General features: G+C 52.6%; 9 protein-coding genes across 9 annotated transcripts; 7 read left to right on the top strand and 2 right to left on the bottom strand.

Annotated features, from left to right (window-relative positions):
- Positions 1–1358: 1358 nt before the first annotated feature.
- On the bottom strand, positions 1359–3400 carry ACET3X_006828 (uncharacterized protein; the record flags this gene model as incomplete). The annotated part of the gene is made up of 2 exons (XM_069453001.1): positions 1359–2734; positions 2899–3400. The coding sequence occupies 2 exons, from the start codon at positions 3398–3400 to the stop codon at positions 1359–1361; spliced, it is 1878 nt and encodes a 625-aa protein (XP_069305596.1).
- Positions 3401–4094: 694 nt separating this feature from the next.
- Positions 4095–5865, top strand: ACET3X_006829 (uncharacterized protein; the record flags this gene model as incomplete). Its single annotated transcript, XM_069453002.1, has 2 exons — positions 4095–4098; positions 4166–5865. 2 exons carry the CDS (start codon positions 4095–4097, stop codon positions 5863–5865), a joined length of 1704 nt encoding a protein of 567 aa, XP_069305597.1.
- A 1249-nt stretch (positions 5866–7114) lies between these two features.
- Positions 7115–7773, top strand: ACET3X_006830 (uncharacterized protein; the record flags this gene model as incomplete). The annotated part of the gene is made up of 2 exons (XM_069453003.1): positions 7115–7280; positions 7340–7773. The coding sequence occupies 2 exons, from the start codon at positions 7115–7117 to the stop codon at positions 7771–7773; spliced, it is 600 nt and encodes a 199-aa protein (XP_069305598.1).
- Positions 7774–8901: 1128 nt separating this feature from the next.
- ACET3X_006831 (uncharacterized protein) lies at positions 8902–11247 on the top strand. Its single transcript, XM_069453004.1, has 4 exons — positions 8902–9252; positions 9333–9486; positions 9549–9985; positions 10041–11247. The coding sequence occupies exons 3-4, from the start codon at positions 9680–9682 to the stop codon at positions 11172–11174; spliced, it is 1440 nt and encodes a 479-aa protein (XP_069305599.1). The 5' UTR covers positions 8902–9252; positions 9333–9486; positions 9549–9679; the 3' UTR covers positions 11175–11247.
- Positions 11248–11996: 749 nt separating this feature from the next.
- ACET3X_006832 (uncharacterized protein) lies at positions 11997–13295 on the top strand (the record flags this gene model as incomplete). Its single annotated transcript, XM_069453005.1, has 1 exon — positions 11997–13295. The coding sequence occupies one exon, from the start codon at positions 11997–11999 to the stop codon at positions 13293–13295; it is 1299 nt and encodes a 432-aa protein (XP_069305600.1).
- Positions 13296–13548: 253 nt separating this feature from the next.
- On the bottom strand, positions 13549–16226 carry ACET3X_006833 (uncharacterized protein; the record flags this gene model as incomplete). Its single annotated transcript, XM_069453006.1, has 2 exons — positions 13549–13733; positions 13787–16226. 2 exons carry the CDS (start codon positions 16224–16226, stop codon positions 13549–13551), a joined length of 2625 nt encoding a protein of 874 aa, XP_069305601.1.
- A 694-nt stretch (positions 16227–16920) lies between these two features.
- Positions 16921–18245, top strand: ACET3X_006834 (uncharacterized protein; the record flags this gene model as incomplete). The annotated part of the gene is made up of 4 exons (XM_069453007.1): positions 16921–17533; positions 17582–17765; positions 17815–18154; positions 18219–18245. The coding sequence occupies 4 exons, from the start codon at positions 16921–16923 to the stop codon at positions 18243–18245; spliced, it is 1164 nt and encodes a 387-aa protein (XP_069305602.1).
- A 1327-nt stretch (positions 18246–19572) lies between these two features.
- Positions 19573–21237, top strand: ACET3X_006835 (uncharacterized protein; the record flags this gene model as incomplete). The annotated part of the gene is made up of 2 exons (XM_069453008.1): positions 19573–20078; positions 20127–21237. 2 exons carry the CDS (start codon positions 19573–19575, stop codon positions 21235–21237), a joined length of 1617 nt encoding a protein of 538 aa, XP_069305603.1.
- Positions 21238–21766: 529 nt separating this feature from the next.
- ACET3X_006836 (uncharacterized protein) lies at positions 21767–23614 on the top strand (the record flags this gene model as incomplete). Its single annotated transcript, XM_069453009.1, has 1 exon — positions 21767–23614. One exon carries the CDS (start codon positions 21767–21769, stop codon positions 23612–23614), a length of 1848 nt encoding a protein of 615 aa, XP_069305604.1.
- Between the last annotated feature and the right edge of the window lie 349 nt (positions 23615–23963).

Consider the following 23963-nt stretch of genomic DNA (forward strand, 5'->3'; position numbering starts at 1 on the left):
CTGCATCCGCCCTTGCGTAGTAGATGCAATATATAATAAGTATCGCACAGGTAGATCATGAATGACATGCTGCGAAGAACAAGAAGAGATCGAAGAAAACCAGCTACCTGTGCGTTGTTCGATTGAGTGATCGTGCCGCCTAGTGCCGCCTTCCCCAACTCCCACCACGGCTAGCGTTCTGCTAATCGAACTGGGTAAGCACCGCCTGCAGCTCAAAATAACTTCCCATGTCACTGGGCAGCACACCCTCCTAGCACCTGCGCGTTCCTATCATGCTCCTGCAAACATTATTCTGCATGTCGCTTGAAAGCTTTTGGACATCTTCACGAGGGTGGTGAGCCCACGTGTATCCTCTGTCCACTCGCAAACGTTCCTGCGCAGTCTGTGCGTGCGGGCGAAGCAATTCGATGCTATATGCAGGTTTGGTCCATGGATCAGATAGCCCAAAGAGGTTGACCTTAACTCCCCAATCGAGAATCTCGGAAGAGATTAGATGCGGCTCTGCGGAGCAGGCTTAGAGGATTACAGTTATGAGTCTGTGGTGCCTAGTCGTGGAGACGGGCTATCAGGCCACAAGTCGCATAACGAGGCTTCGGCCTGCATACAACATGAATCAACAGTTCGGTTGACTTTGTAGTAGGCTCTAGTTTACTAGCGGTATCAGATCGTCCATGGCGTTTAGTGTGAAAATGATCGATAATCCAAAGCTTGTCTTCCGGGGCAGTAGTACGTCCTCGTCTGAATCGAACATCAGACCGGATAGATCTAAGTTGCCAAATTGAGTTGCCAGATCCCATGTAGTCAATGCAAGTGTGCAGCCCAAACGTGTAAGCGAACACTCTACTGTCGTTCGCTCGCTTGCTGAAGGAATCTTGACACAGCCCCGATATGCACACCGCAGCCGTCTTTCGACGCCGGTTAAAAACGTTGTCAGCCAGGTTTCCGTCTTCATGGCTGGGGGGATTCCAAGGTTCGCTAATCTTACGGGTTGTGCGCATGCGTCACCTATGCACGTGGGAACCCGGTGAATAAACAGCCATGCGCGGTGCTCAATCAAGAAGAAAAAATAGGATAGCGGCTTTGAAGTGTCCAAAGGCTAGCTAAACTGTGAACGCCTGACTCTTGAATACGACTTATGCAAGTATGGTCAATAAACCAGACCACACGTATGATCCCGACACCTATACGCCGTGCTATGCCCAAAAGACGACCATGGACGACCCCCACCCAGGAATGTCTGTTTTGCGCCATCAAGTGCCATCACTTTCAACAGTGGGTTGCTCATTCAACAAGGCCGACGCTTCAGCCCTACGCCTGGCATCCTCCTGCTCCAATAGAAGTTGCACCCGCTGGAAAATCTACTCATCAGCCTCTGTATTCCAGATCTCTACCTCCCTGTTCTCCAGCTCTTTCATCTTCTCTTCTCCGAATATGGTCTCGGTTGGCAAACCAGTCTTTCCGTAGTTAACAACAGGTCCTATTGTATTGATCCATTGTTGTCTTCTCTCCATGAGCGTACGGATTGGCTCGCCCACGCCCGGCCTCGAAATGCCGGCGTTGGCCACCGGGTGACTTCCACCTCCTGCCCCACCCGGCCGCTTGTTTTGTTTCTTGCCTTTGCCAATGTTGCGATTACGCTTGAGGTATGCGGCGTTGAGTTGGTTGTCGAGATCGTCGGCTATAGTGTTGTACTCTTGCTGGGCTATGCGCTCCTCTGTGAGTTCAAGAAGGCGTTGTTTTCGTGCGCCGTTGATGATGGACTGCTTGCGGAGTTCTTCTTGTAGAAAGCGAAGGCGCTGGGCTACTTCGTCATCGAAATGGGAATCGTATGATTGCGACTCTGCGTCTGCTTCGGAGATTAGGCCGAAATGCTTCAGCTCCATTAGTACGCGGTCCTCCATGCCAACATAGTCGGTGCGACCAGTCTGTGGTGGAGGTTTCCAGCCCGGCTGAGCGAGGTCGGGCAGTTGGGCGGCGGCCGGTATCGAGTTGGTGTTGGCCGTGTCTGCAGGCGCCCCGGCGCCTTCGTCAATGTCCATGGCGTCTCCGTTGACTCCATTGGTCTCGCTCGGGCTGCTCTGATTTCCGCGCCCCTCTGGTCGTAATGTAGCTAGCAGGCGCGACAGGAGGGGCCCTGTAGACACTTGATCTGTCTCAAGCACATCGTCCGAGATGTCTTCTGCTGCCCCGCGCGGGACGTTGGGTGGTGGCCGTTGATCATTCGAGTCTATGTGCATTGACCCATCTTCCTCGGCCCATATCTCCTTGTAATGTCGTTGGCCGCGTCGAGGCAATACGAAGGGCGCTATACGGTCTCCACGCTCCTTCAGGAAGGCCACGTCCTCTTCGGTCAGCGGCCTTATGTAGGGTTCAACGTAGTTGGCGAAGACGGTGGCATTGACCTGCGATGGCGGTTTGGCATTGGAGAAGTCCTTTGCTGGCGGCGAGCCGGCTATCCTGTCACGGAGATCATGCTTGGGGAATTCGGCGACGCAGTATATCTCCTTCCTCTCCTCAATCGACATGCCTGGCGTAACCTCACGTATATGGTATATTGTAGGATCGTCGAATTTTGCGGGATCGGGACCGAAAGTCTGGTATTGCGGTACGGCAGGGGCCGGGGCGGGTTGGTGCGAGACATCAGAGCCACTGGGCGAGGGCGCATCGGCTGGCGCATTGCCGGCAGCGGAGGGCGGGGCTTGCGATGTTGGCGACGAGATGGCTGAGGAGTTGTCTGTAGACGCGGTCAGATGTCTGTGGAGCCCTCGAATGTTGAGCTTGACGATCAACTGCTGGGAGAGAGGAGCCATGTTGAGGAGTGTACCGAGTAGCGGATTCAGAGAGATGGCGCACAGGTAAATGCCCAAGGGAAATGTGATTGCCTGGTACCAAACTCACCTTTTGCGTCACCACCATCCTGCCTGGCCAGGCCGTGGGCGCCCGTGGCCGGCGGGTGCTTGCCGTCCTCGTCGTGTTTCTTGCTCAGCTTCTTGAGCTTGTGCTTGCGCTCGCGGTCCTCGCCATCCTTGTCCTTTTCCCTCTCGCGCGGGGCCCGGTTCTTCTTGTTGTTCATCAGTTCCCGCAGCGCCCCTTCTGACTGCACGCAGCGCGACTCGACGTTCTTCAGCACAGTCTTCTCGATGTCGTCGCGCATGGACAGCAGCAGCTTGCCGGATGGAATGGAGGAGCCGTTGGCGCCGCCATCGAGTATGTCCTCGACCGTCTTGGGGCTCTTTCGGAGGTAGGAGCTCAGGCGGTTTCCAAAGTACGACGACGACGAAGCAGGCTCGACCGAGGCGCGCACATTGGGCAGCGGCGTCGTGTTTCGGCTGCGCGGTGGCTGCGCGAGCTTGCCGGGCTTTGTCGCCTTGCCCTTGCTGCTCACGCCTGGAGGCGCCATGTTGCGCGTCGACGGGTGTCGGTGTGTAGAATGCGGGGAAGAAGGAGGCAAGTCGCGTCCACGACGCGGGCTGGCGGCCGGCGTCGGAATGCTACCAGAGAGATGGCGCAGGCGCTATGCTGACCACGATGGAGGGGTATGGAGAAGTGCGGCAGCAGGCGTCTTGGATTGTCGTCGCATCGCCGGCGCCGTGGTTTGTTGGTGTGTTGTTGCTCGTGCTAGCCCTGGAGACAGACGCCAAGGTCGCGAAAGGATACGATACGGCGCCCTGTCAACGTCATTACCGACGGGCAGCGCACTAGCTGTCTCCATGCACAACCGCGTCCCTCGACAAGTGTGCAGTGCAGTGCAGTGCAGTGGGGGGCCCGCGTCCGTGTCGCATGTATGCTGCCCTTCTTGACGCAATCTCCTGTTCGCGCCAGGGCATCAAGCTTTCTGCTAAGCTCGGCGCTTCTCCATCCTCATCCGGGAGGGGCGGCAGCGTTGACGACGCCGACCAGCCTTCACTCCTAGCCACCCGCGCCCGCCGCCCTTCAACCACCGCTGCAAACCCACACCCACGCCGTTCTCCTCTTTCCCCGGAACACTCTCTTGCTTGCGCCCACACTTTCACATACACCGACGACTTCCGGCAATGAATGGTAGCTGGCTCATATTAGCGGCCCCCGTGTAATCGTCCACTGCGTCGCCCAACATGTGTACGTCACACAGCTTTTGCCGCCCGTCTGGCACCACGACGCTGACCACACACTGACCGTCGCACAGCTGCCCAAAGGATCGGCATCTTTACCATCGACTTCCCGGACCCTCTCCGCATCGACTACGACAACAACCAGTTCATCACCCTCAACGACTCCGTCTCGTTCCAGTATCGCATCCTCAGCAACATCCAGACCCTGTCCACCAAGGGCGTCGACGGCAACCAAGACCCCTACGGCATCCTCTACGTACCCGACGTTCGCACATCTGGGTGCGCCCAGCAGGAGACAGACTACGTCCTCGAGAATGCGACACGGATAGCAAATCTCCCGTCCGACAAGGATTACGCACTCATCGCCGTTGCGCCCTGGTACTCGGCGCAATGCACCATCGAGTACTTCACCGCAGCCCGCAACCACCCCACCAAAGCCTTCCTCACCTATCTGCCCGGAGACAGCAATGCCAAGCCACCGGTGCTCAACGACGCGGCCTGGAATCTCCAAGATGGCGGCAGTTGGCAGGCGGCCAACGACTTTCCCACCTACGCGCTGTCTTCAATCACTGGGAGGAACATCATGGAGCAGCTGAACCAGTATTCAGGAAACCTGAGTGAGGTACCGCATGCCGACCAACTGTCGCAGATTTACGATCCCACCGACTACGTGCGCCTATGGGCAACAATCAGTACCGACTCTGGTGGCCAACTCCCAAGCCTGTGGGTTTTTCTCGTTATTGTGTTGGCAGTCCTGCTCGTCGCCGTCAGCATCACTTCCCTCGTCATGCACATCATCCAACGACGACGGCGCAATGACCTGCGCGAGCGCGTTCTCAACGGCCAGGTCGATCTCGAAGCATTAGGCGTCAAGCGCCTCACAGTCTCGCAACAAGTCCTCGACAAACTTCCCGTACACACATATACGGCGCCCGCTGGTGCTGCTGCCGCTGGTGCTTCGAATGAGCCAGAAAAGACCGCCACTACCACACAAGCCCCGAACCACGCACACGACATCTCACACGCTGCCGTGGATGCTGAAACTGGCTACAAGGCACCGCAGCTGCTCCGCCACTCGTCTGCACCCACGATACCTACAGTGTCCACGTCTGGCATGTCTGCCTCGTGGTCTCAGCCCACATGTCCAATCTGTATGGACGACTTCCAGGTCAATGAAACACAAGTGCGCGAGCTGCCGTGCCACCACATCTTCCATCCCGAGTGCATCGATACCTTCCTCCTCAATCACTCCTCGCTATGTCCCATGTGCAAGCAAACTGTATTGCCCCCAGGTGTCTGTCCGGTCAATATTACCAACGTCATGGTACGGCGGGAGCGCCATATAAATCGCATGCGAGCGCGCAGTGCTCATACAGCAAACACCCAGCCAAGTTCGGTATCCACGCCTCCTCCTGCAACAGTGCCAGTTTCACTATCACGGCCGGCGGCCGCTTTTGGGTCGCTTGGTAGCAGGATAGGCGGAGCCATGTCTGGCCGACGTATCTTCAGTGCACCTGAGCAGACGCTACCAAGGCCACATGATATCGAAATGGGGACCACGCCCCCACCTGATGCTCCACCACAAGCTCAGCCGGCCGGTGCACCACCTGCACCAACTGCACAAGACTGCGGTCCTACTCATAATAGACGAGAATGGGCACGGCAACGAGCATTGGCTATGCTTGGTCCCCGTCAAGCGCCTGCTAGTGATGTGGAAGAAGAAGAAAATGTACCAAAGTGGCGGCGCGTGTTCCGCAAGGTCTTTCCCATTTGATCAATAAGCGATGTGTTTTTACCACGATACCTCAGCATAGATTCGGCGCAACACTTTCACTAACGTAATGTTTTACACAGGCGTTCAGGGGACCATGGAAGCGGCTTTGGGATTATTTGGAAAGGGAGATACCAGGGCTAAATAGCGACATTACTGCTGCAAACGATTATTATATTGTATTCTACTTGACCCTACTAACTGATGCTTCTAGTCTTATCGCCTCCCGGGTGTACCGATTCGGACGCTTATGCCCTGTCGCGACTTCCCAATCCATTTACCCACATCATGCATCTACAATAACCGTTTGACCCTTTATCTTGTCGCCTCCTACTCAACGCTTGCGCTCGACTACAATGCATCGGTACTAGCATTGCTCGCTTTTCGGCCCAAGACTACCGCGCAAAACGTGACAATGGACATTCAACAAGCACCACCTATATTGCCATTGATGAACCATACGAGCTCCAGAACAACGACTTTTGCCCACATACACATGGCCTCTGCGTTGGTCGGAACAAGTCCAAGGATCTCACTCGCTCGCTAAAACCTTCAAGCTTCCGCAGAAAGCCCAGCCCATAATCAGCCGTCGCACGTCTGGTTCGTGACCTCGACCGGGTCTATCAATCTAATATATAAAACATTCGCCTCTGCTGCACTCGGCTTGTACTTGTCACGCTACCGTAATTTCCACAATGGCTATTTTTGGGTTGGGCTTTCCTCAATCGTGTTCACTTTACCCCAGACTCAACATGTTCTAGAGCATGATTGCCCTGCATTCGACGGTTGTCGTCCTCGCTTGCTTCTCGGCTGTCTCGTAAACAAGTCTACGAGCAATATCGACGAGCAGATCTCATATCAGGAACATGGCAACCTTACCAGCTTCGTTGCCATGTCCGAACTAGCGATACAGGAGATGAATGCAAAGTTTCCCGTTGGTAGCGAGTGGCTATCTTTCGCCGTCCTTCACCAGCATGTGACCAATAGGAAAACTTCCCCGACCGGTGACGAGACCGTATGGTTCCTACGAAGGGCTTCCTAGAGTAAGTGTGATGAAGAGTGTACTGCTTGCGTTCTAGGTCTCGTACTCGAATAACTACATAGACATATAAGATGGTCGTGGGCCCACAGTTGCTCTGGTTTGAATAGCAACACTACACTTTGATCAAACAATCTTCGTCTGGCATCCACTTTATCAGATTACATAATATTGCCTCCGTTTACAAGAGAACAAAGCCGAGACACCACCGCGATGAAGTACACACTTGCCACTCTTGCCCTTGCTGTGGGAACGATCGCTGCTCCGACTTACCAAGCACCGGACTCTTTCAAGATCACTAAAGTCGTCTCTGGCGGCTCAGGTTGTCCCCAAGGCAGTATCGATGTTAACTGGACTGACAACGGCATCTTACCCATTTGTAAGCCTCCATTACACTCGTTTACTCATCTTCATTCCCATACTAATCATCGCAAATAGACTTCAATCAACAGTTCACAGCCCGCGTCGGCACCGGAAAGAGTGCAGAAGAGTCGCGAAAGAACTGCCAAATCAATCTCGCTCTCGAATTCTCCCCTGGCTTCTCATTTGCCATCTTCAGCGCAGACTACACTGGATGGGGTGACCTTGATGGTGGTGTCACTGGTGTCGTAAAGTCTACGTACTACATTTCTGGTCAGCAAAGTCAGTCGTCATCGGCACTCAGCATCAACGGTCCGTTTCATGGCAAATACTACAAGCAGGATAATGTACCAGCTGCAGTCTGGTCACCCTGCGGCGGCGATGCTCTCTTCAACATTAACAGCGAGGTGGCGCTGACGCCCTTTGCTACGCCAGCTAATGGTGTACTCGCTGCAACGCGCGAGGCGGGTCGCTTCACGTCGAATCTGTACGTTCAGTGGAGAAAATGTTAGTAATGTGCGTTCAAGAAAGCATCGTGGTGGCCGGCAGTCGTAGATTGTTCGTGGTAGCGGGTAAGGAGATATCATATTTTTCCTCCGACTTTGAGAGCCCACAATTTTTATTTATTGTGACTGTGCATATGCGTCTTATCAGCAATTCTGCATATAATCGTGTGATTTGTATGGTAGTCGACGCATGACGCTGTGACCAACAAGGCGTTCCACAGCATCCCTAGATCTGAAGAAAACGTGGCGCGTGTGCTGACACAAGAGCACCTGTGCTTATAGGTAGACTGTCAACGTCAACTCGTCGCCCAAACCTTCTTCGCAACACTCTAATCGCCCTGACCTTGCCCACCCACTGCCCCGGTCCCTTGCTGTCTCAGCAAGACACATGCAGACATTGGCGATAGCAGCCAGACTGCATGACCCGCTCCGCTAACGTGCTCATCATGCCCAAACAGGTTGATACGAGGAGCCGCGGCCTTGACGATAGTGCTGAAACGTCCAAGTAATCCACAAGGAAATCCTACAGGGTGCTCGGGCAGAGTGTCTATATGTCATCCGACTATAGGATTTACCTCGGCAGACTATTACTAAGATATTAAAGGGGTTACTACCTACCTATATAAGACCTATATAATTTTATTTATAAGATATTACTATAATTATTATATAGAGAGAAGTTAGAGTATTAAAGCCTTATATTAATTAGTAGAACGCGTTATAAACACGTTTATAACGCGTTTAATAGGGAACTACTTAAGACTAGTTAAAGAAGAGATAAGAGAGATAAGAGTCCTTATTATTATTATTATTCTCTATAAATAAGTAATCTAGAACGTGTTAGTAACATATTTATAACACGTTATAAGAAGGGATATATAATTAAGACCCTTAGTAGAGTAGTTGTTAGGCCTAGCTAATAATATATACTATCCCGCACTATAATCAGTAGTTCACTAATTATACGTACCTTTTTAGTTGCATACCGTAGTGGTGCGGGGCTGCGTTCTAACAATAAGAACGTAGTAGTAATAGGATAGTAATATATTATAATATAAATTTCTAGTTTTCCTATATATAGCGCACTAGACCTACTATAGCAGGACTTAATCTAACCTAACTATAGCTAATAACGCGACTTAGGACTGTGTTCTTTATTAGGTATAGTCTATAGTCTGCCGAGGTAAATCCTATAGTCAGATGAGCTGCGCTCTCTCGGGCAGAGGTGCGTCCGTTGCGAAAGGCGTAAACTGGGCACAAAGTGGACAGACTAATCTCAAAGCCGGCACGTCGAACGCTAGTCAAGACTTTTGCAGTCGCGCTGTTGGAACACAGCTCCAGTCGTGTGAGGTACCGGTCCCGCTGTTAGGAAGAGGAATCCACTTTTCGACGGAAGACCCCGGAATTATCCCAACGAGGTTGTGGCATGTACGCACGCAGACATACCCGATGCACATGATGCTGGGCAGACGGCAGTCGTGTATGGTATGTCATCCGCGCCGTCAACAACAACCTACCTCGGATGATGACGAACCTCGTAATGGACTAATCACCGGCTCATCTAGGAAACCTCCACTCACTAAGCCCCAATACTAGAACCCGCAGAGCTCAGCCAATTGATTTTACAGGGAAATGGACGGTGCAGGCCTAAATTGTCGCTCGTGCCCTGCGATTCTGCTGCTTCAAGTGGGGTAGAGCGTTGCAGCCAAGAAGAGCCAGGTACTACAACCCCACCAAGAATGTGCCACCATACGACAAGCGTACTGACTACCGAGGATAAGGCAAGCAGCGAGGGATTCGCAGAAATGTGGCGACTCGAATTGTTTAAAGGCGCCCTCGCTGTTGTGCCCGTACCCGCCAAATCAATACCTACATCATCATATCTTCATCGCCTACTACGCCAACCACCAATATGTCTCCAGGAAAAGTTTCCACCCTCGATTTTGAGACGTTCTACAACATCGTCGATGGCAAGCAACGTACCTCAGACAACATCCATCATGGTGTGAACCCCGCAACTGGTCAGGAGCTTTGGGACGTACCCATTGCGAGCGAGAAAGACCTGGATGACGCTATTGCGGCTGCGAAGAAGGCGTTCCCTTCGTGGAGAGATACACCGATAGAGGAAAGGAAGGGATTGCTCAACCAGGTTATAGAATTATATCAGCAACACAACGACGACTTCGTTAACCTACTATGCAAAGAGTCTGGCAAGCCGGTACGTCGTGACAACCACTAAAGTATTCAAAGCATTACGACTAACATGAGAGCAGAGACAATTCGCAGCCATCGAGGTTGGTGCCGTTGCTGGGTTCATCGGCCACCACCTGACACTTGACGTCCCATCTGAGAAGGTCGAGGATGACGAGAAGACAATCTACACAGAGTACACACCTCTCGGTGTTTGCGGTGCCATCTGCCCGTGGAATTTCCCTCTGGTCTTGAGCACTGGAAAGGTCGCGCCAGCTCTCATGACCGGAAACTGCATGATTGTCAAGCCCTCGCCGTTCACACCGTATACAGCTTTGAAGTTTGTCGAGCTAGCTCAGGAGATCTTGCCACCAGGCGTTCTCCAAGTAGTTGGTGGCAACAACGAGCTCGGTGCTCTGATGTGCCACCACCCTGACATTGCCAAGATCAGCTTCACCGGCTCCATTGCTACCGGAAAGAAGGTCATGGAGACATGCGCAAAGACCCTCAAGCGCGTCACACTCGAACTAGGTGGCAACGATGCCTCCATCGTTCTTCCCGACGTCGACATTAAGAAGACAGCGCCCGAGATCGTCATGGGTGCCTTCCAGAACAGCGGTCAAGTCTGCGTTGCTACTAAGCGAATCTACATTCACGAGTCCATTTACAAGGAGTTCCTCGAAGAGATGGTCAACTTCACCAAAACTATCAAGCTTGGAAGCCCAGATGACGGCGACAACCTGCTCGGACCTGTTCAGAACAAGATGCAGTACGAGCGCGTTAAGCAATTCTTCAGCGACAGTAAATCCAAGGGCTACAAGTTCGCCGTTGGTGACCCCGATGTCAGCAGTGAAAAGGGTTTCTTCATCAAGCCAACCATCATCGACAACCCGCCAAACGACTCCCTCATCATCCAGGAAGAGCCATTCGGTCCCATCGTGCCTGCACAACCATGGTCCGATCTTGATGAGGTCATTGCACGTGCCAACGACACAAACACCGGTCTTGGTGCTTGTGTGTGGGGCAAAGACGTCGAGCAGGCGCAGAAAATTGCGCGTCGCCTCGAAGCCGGCTCAGTTTTCGTAAACTCATGGGAGAAGCCGACGCCACAGGCCGTATTTGGAGGACACAAGGAATCTGGAATCGGCGGCGAATGGGGAACGACCGGTCTTCTTGCGTACTGCAACCCACACGTCATACATGTCTACAAGTCATGATGCGACCATGTGGATGATGATGAGAGATCAGATAGATGAAACATGCTGACGATCACAACCTAACCAATACAAGAATGTTTTGGAATGCTTGGAATGCTTGAAATGCTTGACTACTTTAACCTGTGGGTGATGTGGCGCAACTCGTTACGCGAAGGAACATGAAGCATTTGATAACCGGTGGCTTTCATACAATCGCCTCTTCGCCTGGTGTTTGTTCTCGAAAAGGTTAGCTGATATTTACCTCTGACAGGCTTGGCGCTTGGCGCCCCGGCCGCATGGGTCACACATGAAGCTTCGAACCTGGATTTCGGACCTACTGTCACGTCGCATTGTGGCACCCTACCACAGGTAACATCATTGCTTTGCTCTGCGCCGCATCAGCCCACTGTTGACCGACTTGTCGTTCGTCAGAACAACGGGACGGTTAAAGTCATACTGTTCCCGAGGTACCTTTTGCCCTCGTAATGATCTCCAGGATGGCGTTTCATGGTTTCATGAAACAATGCTCTTGAACCGGCTACCCGCCCAAATTTGACCCACCATGCAGAACCGTTCCAGGCGCATCGCGGCAGTAGCTGTTCTAGTATAAGATGAATTCGCATCCGCCGCCATCATGTATCTTCACGCCATTCGGTCATCTTCATTTCCTACATACACACACTCTCTCTATCTTTTCTTCTCTTCACACTCTTTTGGAAGCGTGCTTCCTGACATTCTTTTCCTGAGATCCCATACAGAAGCTTGCTTCTTTTCCGACTCTCCATCGATCGAACGCTTTTGAACTCCAACCGAACCGTACCGTACCGATCGAAAACAGCAACCATGCATTTCCGCGGATCCTCCATCTACTTCGGCATCGTTGCCCTCTCCTCGACCACAGCTGTCCTTGGAGCCGTCGCGCCCTACGGACAATGCGGTGGTAACGGCTTCCAGGGTGAGACCGAGTGCGCTCAAGGCTGGTCTTGTGTCAAGAGCAACGACTGGTACAGCCAGTGCGTTAGCGGTGGTGGAAATGCGCCGGCACCTCCTGCTGCTGCTACTAGCGTCACGCCGGCACCTGTCGTTCCTTCTGCCGCACCTGTGCCATCGATGAACGCTAGCGCGCCTGTTGCCGCGCCTGTTGCGGTTGCTCAGCCTGCGGCCACCAGCGCCGCTGCTGCTCCTGCAGCCAACGGCTCTACTCCCGATGTTGCTGGAAGCGGTGCCAACGGTGCCAAGTGCTCACTCGATGCTGCATTCAAGTCGCATGGCAAGAAGTACCTCGGTGTCGCTACCGACCAGGGCGCGCTCAGCAAGGGAAAGAACAAGGAGATCATTGTCGCAAACTTTGGCCAGGTTACTCCCGAGAACAGCATGAAGTGGGATGCCACTGAGGGTACCGAGGGCAAGTTTACCCTCGACGGTGCCAACGCGCTTGTCAGCTTCGCTACCGAGAACAACAAGCTCGTCCGCGGTCACACCACCGTCTGGCACTCTCAGCTTCCTACCTGGGTTTCTTCTATTACCGACAAGACCAAGCTCGAGGAAGTCATGGTTGCTCACATCAAGAAGCTTATGAGCACGTACGCCGGCAAGGTCTACGCCTGGGACGTGGTCAACGAGATCTTCGACGAAAGCGGTTCTTTCCGCTCTTCCGTCTTCTACAACGTTCTCGGCGAGGACTTTGTCGCTACCGCTTTCGCTACCGCCAAGGCGGCCGACCCAGAGGCCAAGCTCTACATCAACGACTACAACCTCGACAGCCCTAGCTACGCCAAGACCAAGGCCATGGCCAGCAACGTCAAGAAGTGGATTGCCGCTGGTGTTCCCATTGACGGTATTGGTTCCCAGTCCCACTTGTCTGGCAGCTGGCCCATCTCCGACTACCCCGCTGCTCTCAAGCTTATCTGCGAGTCTGCTCCCGAGTGCGCCATGACTGAGCTTGACATCAAGGGCGGTGCTGCCGCTGACTACAAGACTGCTGTCACCGCTTGCTTGGATGTTGAGAACTGTGTTGGTGTTACCGTCTGGGGTGTCAGCGACACTGACTCTTGGATCGGCGCTGCTGCCACTCCTCTGCTGTTCGACGGTAGCTTCCAGGCCAAGGAGGCTTACAACGGTCTCTGCTCCGCTCTTGCTTAGATGCATGGAGTGAGAGAACGAGAGCGTCCGACTAGATCTATCACCTTGGAATAGGCAACTCGGTGCTCGAAAGAGGTGTTTGTTTCTCATAGGAGATGGGATAAAATTCTATCGTATATATATCTCTACTTTGTGAAGAAGGTGAAATCCATCTTCTAATTGATCCTTTTACTGAATCGCGTCCAACTGTATGGATCTATGCACGAACTATGTGATGATGATGAAAGGGTATCAGGTTGCGTTTCAATGGCATTTACGCCACGCCCAATCGTAGACTGACTGCCCTGCGATGAGCCTCCAATTCTTCGACGCGTGCAAGTTCCATCACAGCAGGTCCGACGTTTTCCAGTCCTTGCTTAGTAAGGTGCGAGCTGGTAATGTGCTTGACATACGACGCCAGATTGACGCCCGAGTACTGCTTGGCATAACCATATGTTGCTGATCATTGTTAGCAGAGCTCCCTTGGAGAAAAGGCTCACGATAATACTTACGTAGAGAGTGGTTAACACCAGCAGAGTAGTCGCCAACACTTTCCGGGGTCCATTCACCGATGAAGACACTTCCAGCGTTCTCCACCATTTCTGCCACCTTCTCTGCGTCGTCGACTTGCAAGATAAGATGCTCAGGCGCATACTGGTTGCTTAGCTGCATGGCCTCCTCCATGGTGTCCACAGCAAGTGTGAAAGAGTGTTCGATTGCGCCACGAACAATATCCACTCGTGGCAGAGCAGTGGCCTGCTTGTGAAGCTCATCTTCGACTGCGTCAAGCTGCGCCTCGTTCATGCCGACTGCAATCAAAATGACCTGGGAATCGACACCATGCTCAGCTTGACTGAGAAGGTCGGATGCGACAAAGGCAGGGTTGGCATTTGCATCCGCAATGACGAGTACTTCACTCGGTCCCGCAGGCATGTCGATACTCACACCAGCGTTTGTATCATTTGAAACATGCATCTTCGCTGCCGTGACGAACTGATTTCCGGGACCGAGAATCTTGTCGACCTTGGTAACACTTTCAGTACCGTAGGCCATGGCTGCAACAGCCTGCGCGCCACCAGCAAGGACAATAGACTCTGCACCGACCTTGTGGGCACAGTAGACAACTTCCGGAGTTACTTGACCGTTGGACCGAGGTGGTGTCGCAAGAACAATCTTCTTGCAGCCAGCTACCATGGCAGGCACACCAAGCATGAGCGCGGTAGACGGAAGCACAGCTGTTCCTCCTGGCACATACAGACCGACCCTTTCGATTGGTCGAGCGAATCGTGAGCAAACAATGCCGGGCATAGTCTCTACCCTTAATGGCTTGTCCTCTTTCTGCGCAGCGTGGAACTTTCTGATGTTTTCAAAAGATATGTCGATAGCCTTGGCTGTCTCGGGTGCCAGTTGCATAAGCTCTGGAGGGAACGGTGCTCTGAGTACAGGCGATGTCAATGATGTAGCCTTCTCGAACTTGTGCGTGTACTCTAGCAATGCGGCGTCTCCGCGGGTCTTGACTGCCTCGATTATCGGTAGACATATGTCCAGAATCTTTTGGGTCGAGCGTTGAGATGGTCGTTGTAGCGCGGCGTTGATGGTCTCGGACGGCTCGTTTGCGGTCACATAGCGCTTCATGGCAATGCGACCATCCTTCGTACCAGCCGGATCATCCTTGCTCTTAGGCACTGAAGCAGCTTCCTTGACCTCCTCTTTGGTGGCTCCGTTTGTTGTACCGTTCGTCGTTGCTGCTGCTGCTTGCGCGGCAAAGGCTGGCTTCGCATCACCCTGTCGTCTCTTGACCTTGATGCTCTTTGCATCAAGGTTGCGCTCAACATCCTCCAATGTTACACCAGATGCAATGCACTTGGTAAGCGCAAAGTAGAAAAGATCGGCAGCTTCGAACGCGACCTCCTCTTTGGTATTCGCGTCGCATAGCTCAGTGGCCTCCTCCAGTATCTTGGCTCTCAAGAGTTGTGAGTCGTTGAAGAGTCGTGCAGTGTACGAGCCTTCCGGTGCTGAAGCCTTTCGGCTTTGAAGTGTCTTCTGGAGTTTTGACAAGCCGGTGTAGTCGCCGAAGCAGGTGGGAGTCGCGAGGTGGCAGAACCCTCTGCCCTTCTGTCGCACTACAAACTGCAAGCAGTCGCTGTCGCAGTCGAGTGCCAATGACACCAATTCTTGGATATCCCCGCTACTTTCGCCCTTGTACCACAATCCTCGCTTTCGGCTCTGGTATACGCCGCGACCAGTTCTCAGACTTTCTGCGACGCTCTCTTCGCTGCTGTATACAAGTCCGAGAGCGATGCCCCGCTCATCGGTGACAAGCGTCGTGAAAAGGCCGTCGGATCGGTCGCTCGTTGCGTTGGCCATGAAGAGCTTTGCGACGCTCAATGCACTCGTCTGTTTCGAGGGGTCGACTGTAAGGTTTTCGGCAGAGATGATGGGTATCGCGTTGAGCTTAGACAGGCGTAGGGCGCTCTCGATGTCTGGGTTCTTGAATGAGACGAAGACATTTGGTCGGTCTGTTCCGTAGTCTTTCAGCCATGCTTCCAAGTAGCCAACGTCCTCGACCAGGTGGGCGAAGATGTCCACCTGTGTGCCTGCGATGGCTTCGATGATCTCCTCCTTTGTGTTTCCCGGCAAGCACAGAACTATCCTGTCCTGGTCGATGTTCAAGTTCTTGAGCCCGTCCAATTGCTGGCGAGTAACGAAGACCTTGGCGGCGCCGGCATCGAGGAGGGAGACGACATCCTCGATGCGTGAGACGTAAGCAACGTCGAGGTAGTTGGTAAACCGACCTACGGACTGCTTCAGATGGGGCAGGGCCTGGTCGATAGTCTCGTCGGTGACTCGTACGAATACATTGCCGATAAAGGACAATGTTTGGACATCGAGGCCTTGGCCTGCTTTTGTGTAGGTGGCCAGGTCAATTGCAGCGACCAGATTCGGTGCCATTCTGTCTGGTTTGGTGCGATGGGGACTTTGGTGACAACGCTGAAGCACAGTACATGTGTCAAGGTGTGAGTCGTGCGTAAAAAGTTCCAGAACTAGCAGATGCCAAATCGCGGGGCGATCCGCCCCACCATGATGATGACGCCTTCGGCATCGACGCGCTTCACTCGCGTCGCACTGCCCATAAACGTCGGATTGGCGCGTACCTCTGCGTCGCTACGCTCTTCATGGGCATGACCAATGCAGTATGAATTGATCTCCCAAATTCCATATACATCCGAGAGAGGAAAACAAAAGCCCAAAGCACTTCTTTGCTGGCTGACCGTGTATACCGAGGTCTAAATTGAAGCATTGCTAGCTCGGGGAACACAAACTCCAAGTTCAAACTCGGTGACAGCGATCTGTATCAAAGAAGACCTGAACATACAATAAACATCCGATTACCAAGACTCGGCGAATCGGGTCCCACCGGAAGCATCTTCCTTCCAACTGGAGCATTGTTGTCGTGTAGCCCTGATTACTATGTAACAGTACGTGCGATTACCCCACCTCTTGTGACTGCTGGCATTGGCCCAGCAAGTTTCGCTTATATGCATGTCTTCATACGAATATAAAAAGATCCACTGCGTCCTGCTCTGATCCGTTCATCCAACTACCAATCCATCAGTCTGTGCCCGTTTTCCTACCAAAAAGAAACATGTCCTACTCACCACCCGACTCCGCAAAGCCCTTTACTCTCAACGTCTCTGACCAAGACGTCTCAGAATGGCGCCAGCTTCTTCAGCTCTCGAAGCTCGCGCCTGAAACCTGGGAGGGACGGCAAGAAGACGGTCGCTTTGGCGTATCCCGCAAGTGGCTCTCTGATGCAAAGGACTACTGGCTGAACAAGTACGATTGGCGTGCGCAAGAGAAGCATATCAACTCGTTCCCAAACTACAAGATGCAGATTGAGAATGTCGATTTACATTTTGTTGGTCTCTTCTCTGAGAAGAAAGACGCAATTCCCATCATCTTCATGCATGGATGGCCGGGAAGTTTCATCGAGTTTCTACCACTCCTAACACTGGTCAAAGAGAAATACTCCACCAAGGACCTGCCATATCACTTGATCGTACCTTCCCTGCCTGGTTACACGCTCAGTACTGTACAGTCGGCCGAGAACGAGTGGACGGTGAAAGACAGCTGTCGTGTCATGAATCAGCTCATGTTGAACCTAGGCTTCGACAAGTACCTCGCACAAGGAGGAGATGTAGGAAGTTTCACAGCGCAATTCATGAACAGGTCGTACGACTCATGTGTTGGCATGCACCGTACGTCAATGGCATACCCATGGGTTCTGCAGTACTGACGTGCATCAGTAAACATGTTTAGCACCCTCTCACGACCAAACGAGGATACTCCGATGACTGCGCTGGAAAAGGAGTCGCTCGGTCATTCAATGACATGGCTCACAAGCGGAACGGCGTACGCACAGGAGCACGGAACCAGACCCAGCACGATTAGTAACGTGCTAGCATCAAACCCGCTCGCACTTCTTGCATGGTAGGATGCATCCTCTTCGTACAGCGATGCTTTTGCTAAGATGAATCAGGATCGGCGAAAAGTTCCTGGAATGGTCGGACGAGGACCCTTCTCTCGATGAAATTCTCACCAATATTTCTCTCTACTGGTTCACGGAAAGCATCGCTCGTGGCCTTTACCCTTACCGTGAGATATTCAGTCCAAAAATAAGGGACGTCAAGCAAAATGACAAGCCCGTTGGCTTCTCGGCCTTCCCTTATGAGCTGGTTCCGGGCATTAAGAGTATCATGGAAAAGGAAGCCAATCTAGTATTCTATAGGCGACACGAGCGCGGTGGTCATTTTGCTGCTTTGGAGAAGCCCAAAGAACTCCTCGAGGACGTTGAGGAGTTTGTTAGCAAGGCCTGGAAGGTATGAGGTGGAACTAGCTCTTATGGTGGTGTCCATTGCGTGGAGGACGGCTGACATGATCAAGGGATCGATCGGGGCGTCGAGATTGTAGAAATGGAATTTTCCATGCACGGTGAGGGAATCCTTCAAAGGCTGTTAACTGCTCCACGACTGGGATGCGTCGTACATATTATCTGTCAGAGGATACAGTCAACTCCTTGGTCGAAATGCGTGGCGTCTTTTCTTTAGGTTCTCTCCTCTTGTTCACTAGATACTCTTGCAGAATCTATACGTGGCATTACTTCTCTCTACTAGCAGCTTTTATACCTTGCAAAGGAAGAAAACTAAGAGATAAGCCCTTGTTTAGAGAGTTTCTCTTTCTTATAGAGGCTTTTTCTGCGCCTCTTTACTTGCTTGAAAGCACGCTACGCATTCTAACTAGGGGGGACTGTACACATACCTTGCGGAAGAAACCTTGTTCCTGTGTGACCTACCACTTGTCACTCGATGTCCGCGCGTCCAGCAGGGTCTTTTGCGAACATCGCAATTTAGGTGTAACCGCCGACATATTCTCATGAGGCTGTTTGGATCCACCATTCGCGCGGAGATCATTACTGGTTCAGCGGCAAAACTCCGCATGTCGGCGCCAACCTTGGAATGTCCCCCCCGTATGGGGCAGCCGCAGGGGAGCAGATATCGCATCGTTTGCCTCTCCACTTTCAAGCGATGCGGGCATTACACTAAATCGGGCCGAATCTCCAGGAGGGCTAACCACCCGTATGAGAACCCCCCGGAGCCCTAGGACGTTCGCTCTTTTTTGCCCGCCTCATCTCTTTGCACATGGACTTTGTCTTGAGTATGTTGATGAACCGAAACGTAGAAAATCCGATGTGCTGATTTTTAGTTATTTGTATGTATTGTCTAGTAATTGTAGCAGAATGAGCAACAGAATGAAGGCGACGTGTTGTCAAGTTAGTCGCATTCTAGGAAGCTGCAGCCCCGCTCCAGCACCGTTATCGGTATAACATTCGGCAGCTTCTAGGGTGTAGAATCGATCAAACGCAAGGCTCCGTTGACCGTCGGCAGTTGCCAGAAACAGCACAAGGCTCGAATGGACACTGAGTCACGTGAACTTGGCTGTGTTGCCTCGGTAACTCGCCGCTTTACCCCAGCTTCTCACAAGCTCCGCATGGGTTTCCGTGTCCCCAACCTCGTTACGGCATCCGCGAACGGCACGTCCCTGCAGCTGCATGAAAGAGCGACCCCATGTACGATCCAGCTTCTATGGTTCATTTAGTCTGCCTTAGTTCCAGGAGCGAGAGGCACTAGTGACGTGCAATGATGGAGACCCATTTTTCCTGTAGAATAAAGAGAAGAAGCATTTCCAGACTCTTGGAGGGAGACGGACAAGCAAGCTTGCTCTTCCACTTTTTTTCAAGATGAAGCTCAAACAACCACTCCAGAGTGCACTGCTTGTTGCATCCTCCGTCTCCGCCACTTCTCAATCCTACCCCACGACTGGCACGACACCAGCCAAATTCAGCTCCAAGTGTGCCGACGTTGCATCGGAACTCGTCATTGATGGTGCTTTCGTACACAAAGCCGAGTTTGTCCCCGCTGGCACCAATCTGACACTGCCCATATACGACCAAACATGCGCTGAAGCATCGCCACCTGTCACGGCAGACATGTGCCGCGTCGTGCTTTGGGTCTCGACATCCGAGCGTTCTGGCATCAATATGGAGGCATGGCTTCCGGCCAACTGGACAGGGCGGTTCCTCTCCGGTGGCAATGGCGGTCTCAACGGCTGCATCAAATACGAAGACCTGGCCTACGCGTCTGGTTTGGGCTTCGCGGCTGTTGGAACAAACAACGGTCACAACGGCACGAGCGGCAGGCCATTCTACAACAACTCGGACGTTGTGGAAGATTTCGCATACCGAGCGTAAGTAGTCTTTGCCCATATTGTTCGAGTCTGACTAACCGCCCGTAGCCTTCACACCGGTGTCGTGGTCGGAAAGCAGATCACCGAAACCTTCTATGGCAAGCCGCACGACAAGTCCTTCTACCTGGGATGCTCGACCGGAGGAAGACAGGGATTCAAGATGGCCCAGGACTTCCCTGACGATTTCGACGGTATCGTCGCGGGAGCACCAGCCATCTCCTACAACAACCTCACTTCATGGAGCGGACATTTCTATACTCTCTCCGGCCCGGCAAATGCTTCCACTTTCGTCCCGAGGTCAAAGTGGGACGTAGTCCACGCTGACGTCATGAAGCAATGCGACAAACTTGACAACTATGAAGACGGCGTCATCGAGGCTCCCTTGCATTGCAAGTACGACCCTTCTGGCTTAGCTTGTACTGAGGGCGGCAACACCAGTACCTGCCTAACAACCGAGCAGCTTGAGACGGTCAAGGGCGTCTATTCGCCGCTCTACAACGACAACGGAGACCTCGTATATCCTCGTATGCAGCCCGGTTCTGAGTCTACCGCATCTGCTGTTCTCTTGAATGGAAGTCCCTTCCCATATACAACGGATTGGTTCCGCTACGCCGTCTATAACGACCCCACCTGGGACCCAACGACACTCAACGCAGAGGACTACGACAACGCTGCACGACTGAATCTGTTTGAAATTCAAACCTTCAAGGGTGACCTGAGCGGAGTCAAAGACCGTGGTACTAAAGTGATTCACTGGCACGGTGGGGCCGACGCCATCATCTCATCCGAGAACTCGCCTCGGTACTACGAACATGTTTCTTCTACCATGGGCCTCTCTTCCGACAAGCTCGATGAATTCTACCGGTTCTTCTATGTCAGTGGAACTGGGCACTGCGGTGGAGGAGATGGTGCACATGCCATCGGTCAGGGCCTTGGCGAGATCAACGGTTATGAGCCTAGTCGCAACGTTCTGATGGCTCTGGTCGACTGGGTGGAAAATGGCAACGCGCCCGAGACACTGATCGGCACAAAATTTGTCAACGACACGGAGGCTCTCGGCGTTGAGTTTGAGCGTGCGCACTGCAAGTTCCCAAAAGTCAACCAGTACAAGGGCGGTAACCCGGACGTCATTGAGAGCTGGGAGTGCGTTGACCCATGAATCTAGTCGAAGCTTGGTAGGAGTAGATGTAGTGAAAGTGAATCAAGACATCAATTTGATATCCGACAGTATATTGTGACTCCATATACATTGTTCCAAGATCCTACATTCATCACCTGCCCACCATCGTAAGACGCATACAGAATGAATTATCCGAATTTCAAATCGCGAATTCGGAGTTTCACCGTTTTCTCACATAGAAGCTGCACTGTTGTGGTAGCCAGTGAAAGGTGAAAGGGCAGGCAGAATAAGTTTCACGCCCCAATCGGAGTACCAGTACCACAATTCTAAGCTGAACAGAATTTGACGTCAATCCACAACTCCAGTTTTAACACCCTTTCCCTTTCCTAGTGTTGTTGGAACCATTGCATGCAACAGTTAGTTACACCCAAGCTTTGCTCAAGTGCTTTTCAACACGCCTGACATTCTAAACAATCCATCCCCGCCACACAACGCGACCCATCAACGAGTCCCTACTAACCACATCGAATCCCTTCTCACCAAATTTGTCTCCAAACAAATCGCCAAAATGGGATCGTTCGCAACCCCCCCTCTTCGAGGACCCGGGCAAGGCGTGCAGTCATCCAGACCAGATCACAGAGAGACAGTTATGGGTAACGAAGCTGCAACTGCCAAAAAGTCCATGTCCAATACTCCAAGCCCAACTTCTCTACCTCCTTTGAGTGTCTGTGCAAGCACAACGTCTTTGGGCAAGCGCAAAGCAGACCTAAAAGACGAGAGCGCAGGTAACAGCTCAATCCAACAGTCACCAGCGAGGAAGAAAAAGCGAGCACTATTATACCATAGTCTTTCACAGACGGCGGAGATCAACCCCACACCCCTGTCCACACCGTCAAAGCAGTCCAACGGTCGTCCTGTAGAAGCGTCACCGGGTAACTCCTCACCACAGTGTAGGTTTGCTGCCACATCGACACTCGAAGCCAAAGTCGCCGTAGTCATTCCTAAGACCGTTTCCAAATCAACTTCCATTTCCATCGCTCCACCTCCCATTGTATGTGGACACTCGATTCATCCCGCCTACAAAGACATCTATGCCAAAGCCATGTGTCCAATGTGCCTTGCGGAAGCTTGTATGAACGGGCTTCAAAGCATGCAAGACCGAATCTATAACCTCGGTGGTCTGGTCGAATGGCAGAAAATTCAGACCGAGTACCATTGCAAAGCCTATGAATGGATGCCGAACAGTGGCATTGAAAAGAAGAAGAGGCGAGCCCCCTACACAGATGCAACTGGGACGAATGTCAGCTACAGACACCGAAAGAGGCAGCTGGTCCACCTAATCACTGAACTGGAGGCTCTTTCCGAGATGGAGACAGCCTGGGAAGCGAAGCAGCTTCCAGAGAACAGCGACATTTACAATGAGCAGGTGCGACTGAGGAAGCAGTACAGTACTACAGCTGCCCTTCACTGGTACGAAGATACCATGGACAACGGATTTCTCGGGCGCATAGAAGATGACTGTAACTACAAGTGTCGAAAAGTCGGTCGACACTGGGAGGTTGCATTTGAAGCAGATTTTCCTGACTCGGAGAACACTGGAGATGGGCCAATCGAGGAGAAGAAGAGAAAAGCCCTCGAGCGTCACACAAAGAATTTCAAGTGGGAAACGCTAACGAAAGATCAGCGGAAATATATCGAAGGCTCCAAGATTTCCAAAGTCCGCAAGAAGGACAAGAAACGCAAGACGAAAAAGTCAGATGACGCAAGTTTGCAGCCGACGCGGAAGCGCCGTCGAGAAGACGCAAGCGTTTCTTTCAACGAAGATGTTTACGTTCGCACCGATGCTGACGTGGATGTTCTTCGTAAGGCAGCATCCTCGCTCTCCGAGGAGTTTCTTGAAGAGCCAGCTTCAAAAAAGCCTAGAACGGGTATCCTTCGTACTACTCGTCTTGAGCGACCAGAAGAGTATAACACGACCATTCCTTTCGACAGTGACTCCAAGCCCAAACGCCCTCACCATGTGATCCCACTGAATGGCAAAGACGGGCCTATGAGGGATGTGACCAAGAGCAGGATGCGCCGAAAGAGACGCGATTACTATCGAGGACAATGGGCAGTTCCACAAGGAAGCGAGCTCGTCGATACAAGTGGGTGCAGCCGAGACTTTAGGCATCGTGAGGCGATCGTCGAAGGCCTTCGAAAGGAAGCCGCGAGAATGGATGACGAGGACCTGGTTGAGAGATGCGGCAAACGTTCCGACAACGACGCAGAGATGGACGATGCTCGCGTCGGCCGGCGGGAAGCCACGCCGCAGCCGTCGCTTCCTTCACTTGGGCCATGGAGCGCTGGTGGCCGACTTTTGCGTAGGTTCAGCTGCCACTGGTACTTGGGTGGCTTTGGTACTCGGACACCCTGAGCATGGCTCGGGTGAACGCTCGGGGATGTGACAGGATACCAGTTACCAAGCCTGAGGCTGAGCTACAAGGCGGTACAGTCGTTCCGTGTATATTGAGGTGGGGTTAGTTGACCTGCTCAGTGCTCAGTGCTGATGTGTATCCCAGGAGCCCTTGGCGAAGCGTCGTCAGAACGACGTCTTCCCAACGGTCAAGTACGCCGCCTGGCCAGGCCTTTCGCCTACATGACAATTTCGGCCACGTGTTTCACGAGGCTTCAGCAGCCGGGCCTTGTGTTTCAAAACAGGGTACGGATCAAACGACTTTTTTACCAAGGATTACCCCGCAAACCGCCGACGGCACCTTCCCGGA

Source organism: Alternaria dauci, chromosome 6 (genome assembly GCF_042100115.1).
Source record: "Alternaria dauci strain A2016 chromosome 6, whole genome shotgun sequence".
In the NCBI taxonomy this organism is placed as follows: Eukaryota; Fungi; Ascomycota; class Dothideomycetes; order Pleosporales; family Pleosporaceae; genus Alternaria; species Alternaria dauci.

Bases quoted from the DNA above. Each gene is read 5' to 3' on its own strand.
- ACET3X_006831 (XM_069453004.1), top strand. From the start codon at position 9,680: ATGTCTCCAGGAAAAGTTTCCACCCTCGATTTTGAGACGTTCTACAAC. The intron at 9,986-10,040 runs GTACGTCGTGAC...ACATGAGAGCAG, and splicing joins GCAAAGAGTCTGGCAAGCCG to AGACAATTCGCAGCCATCGA.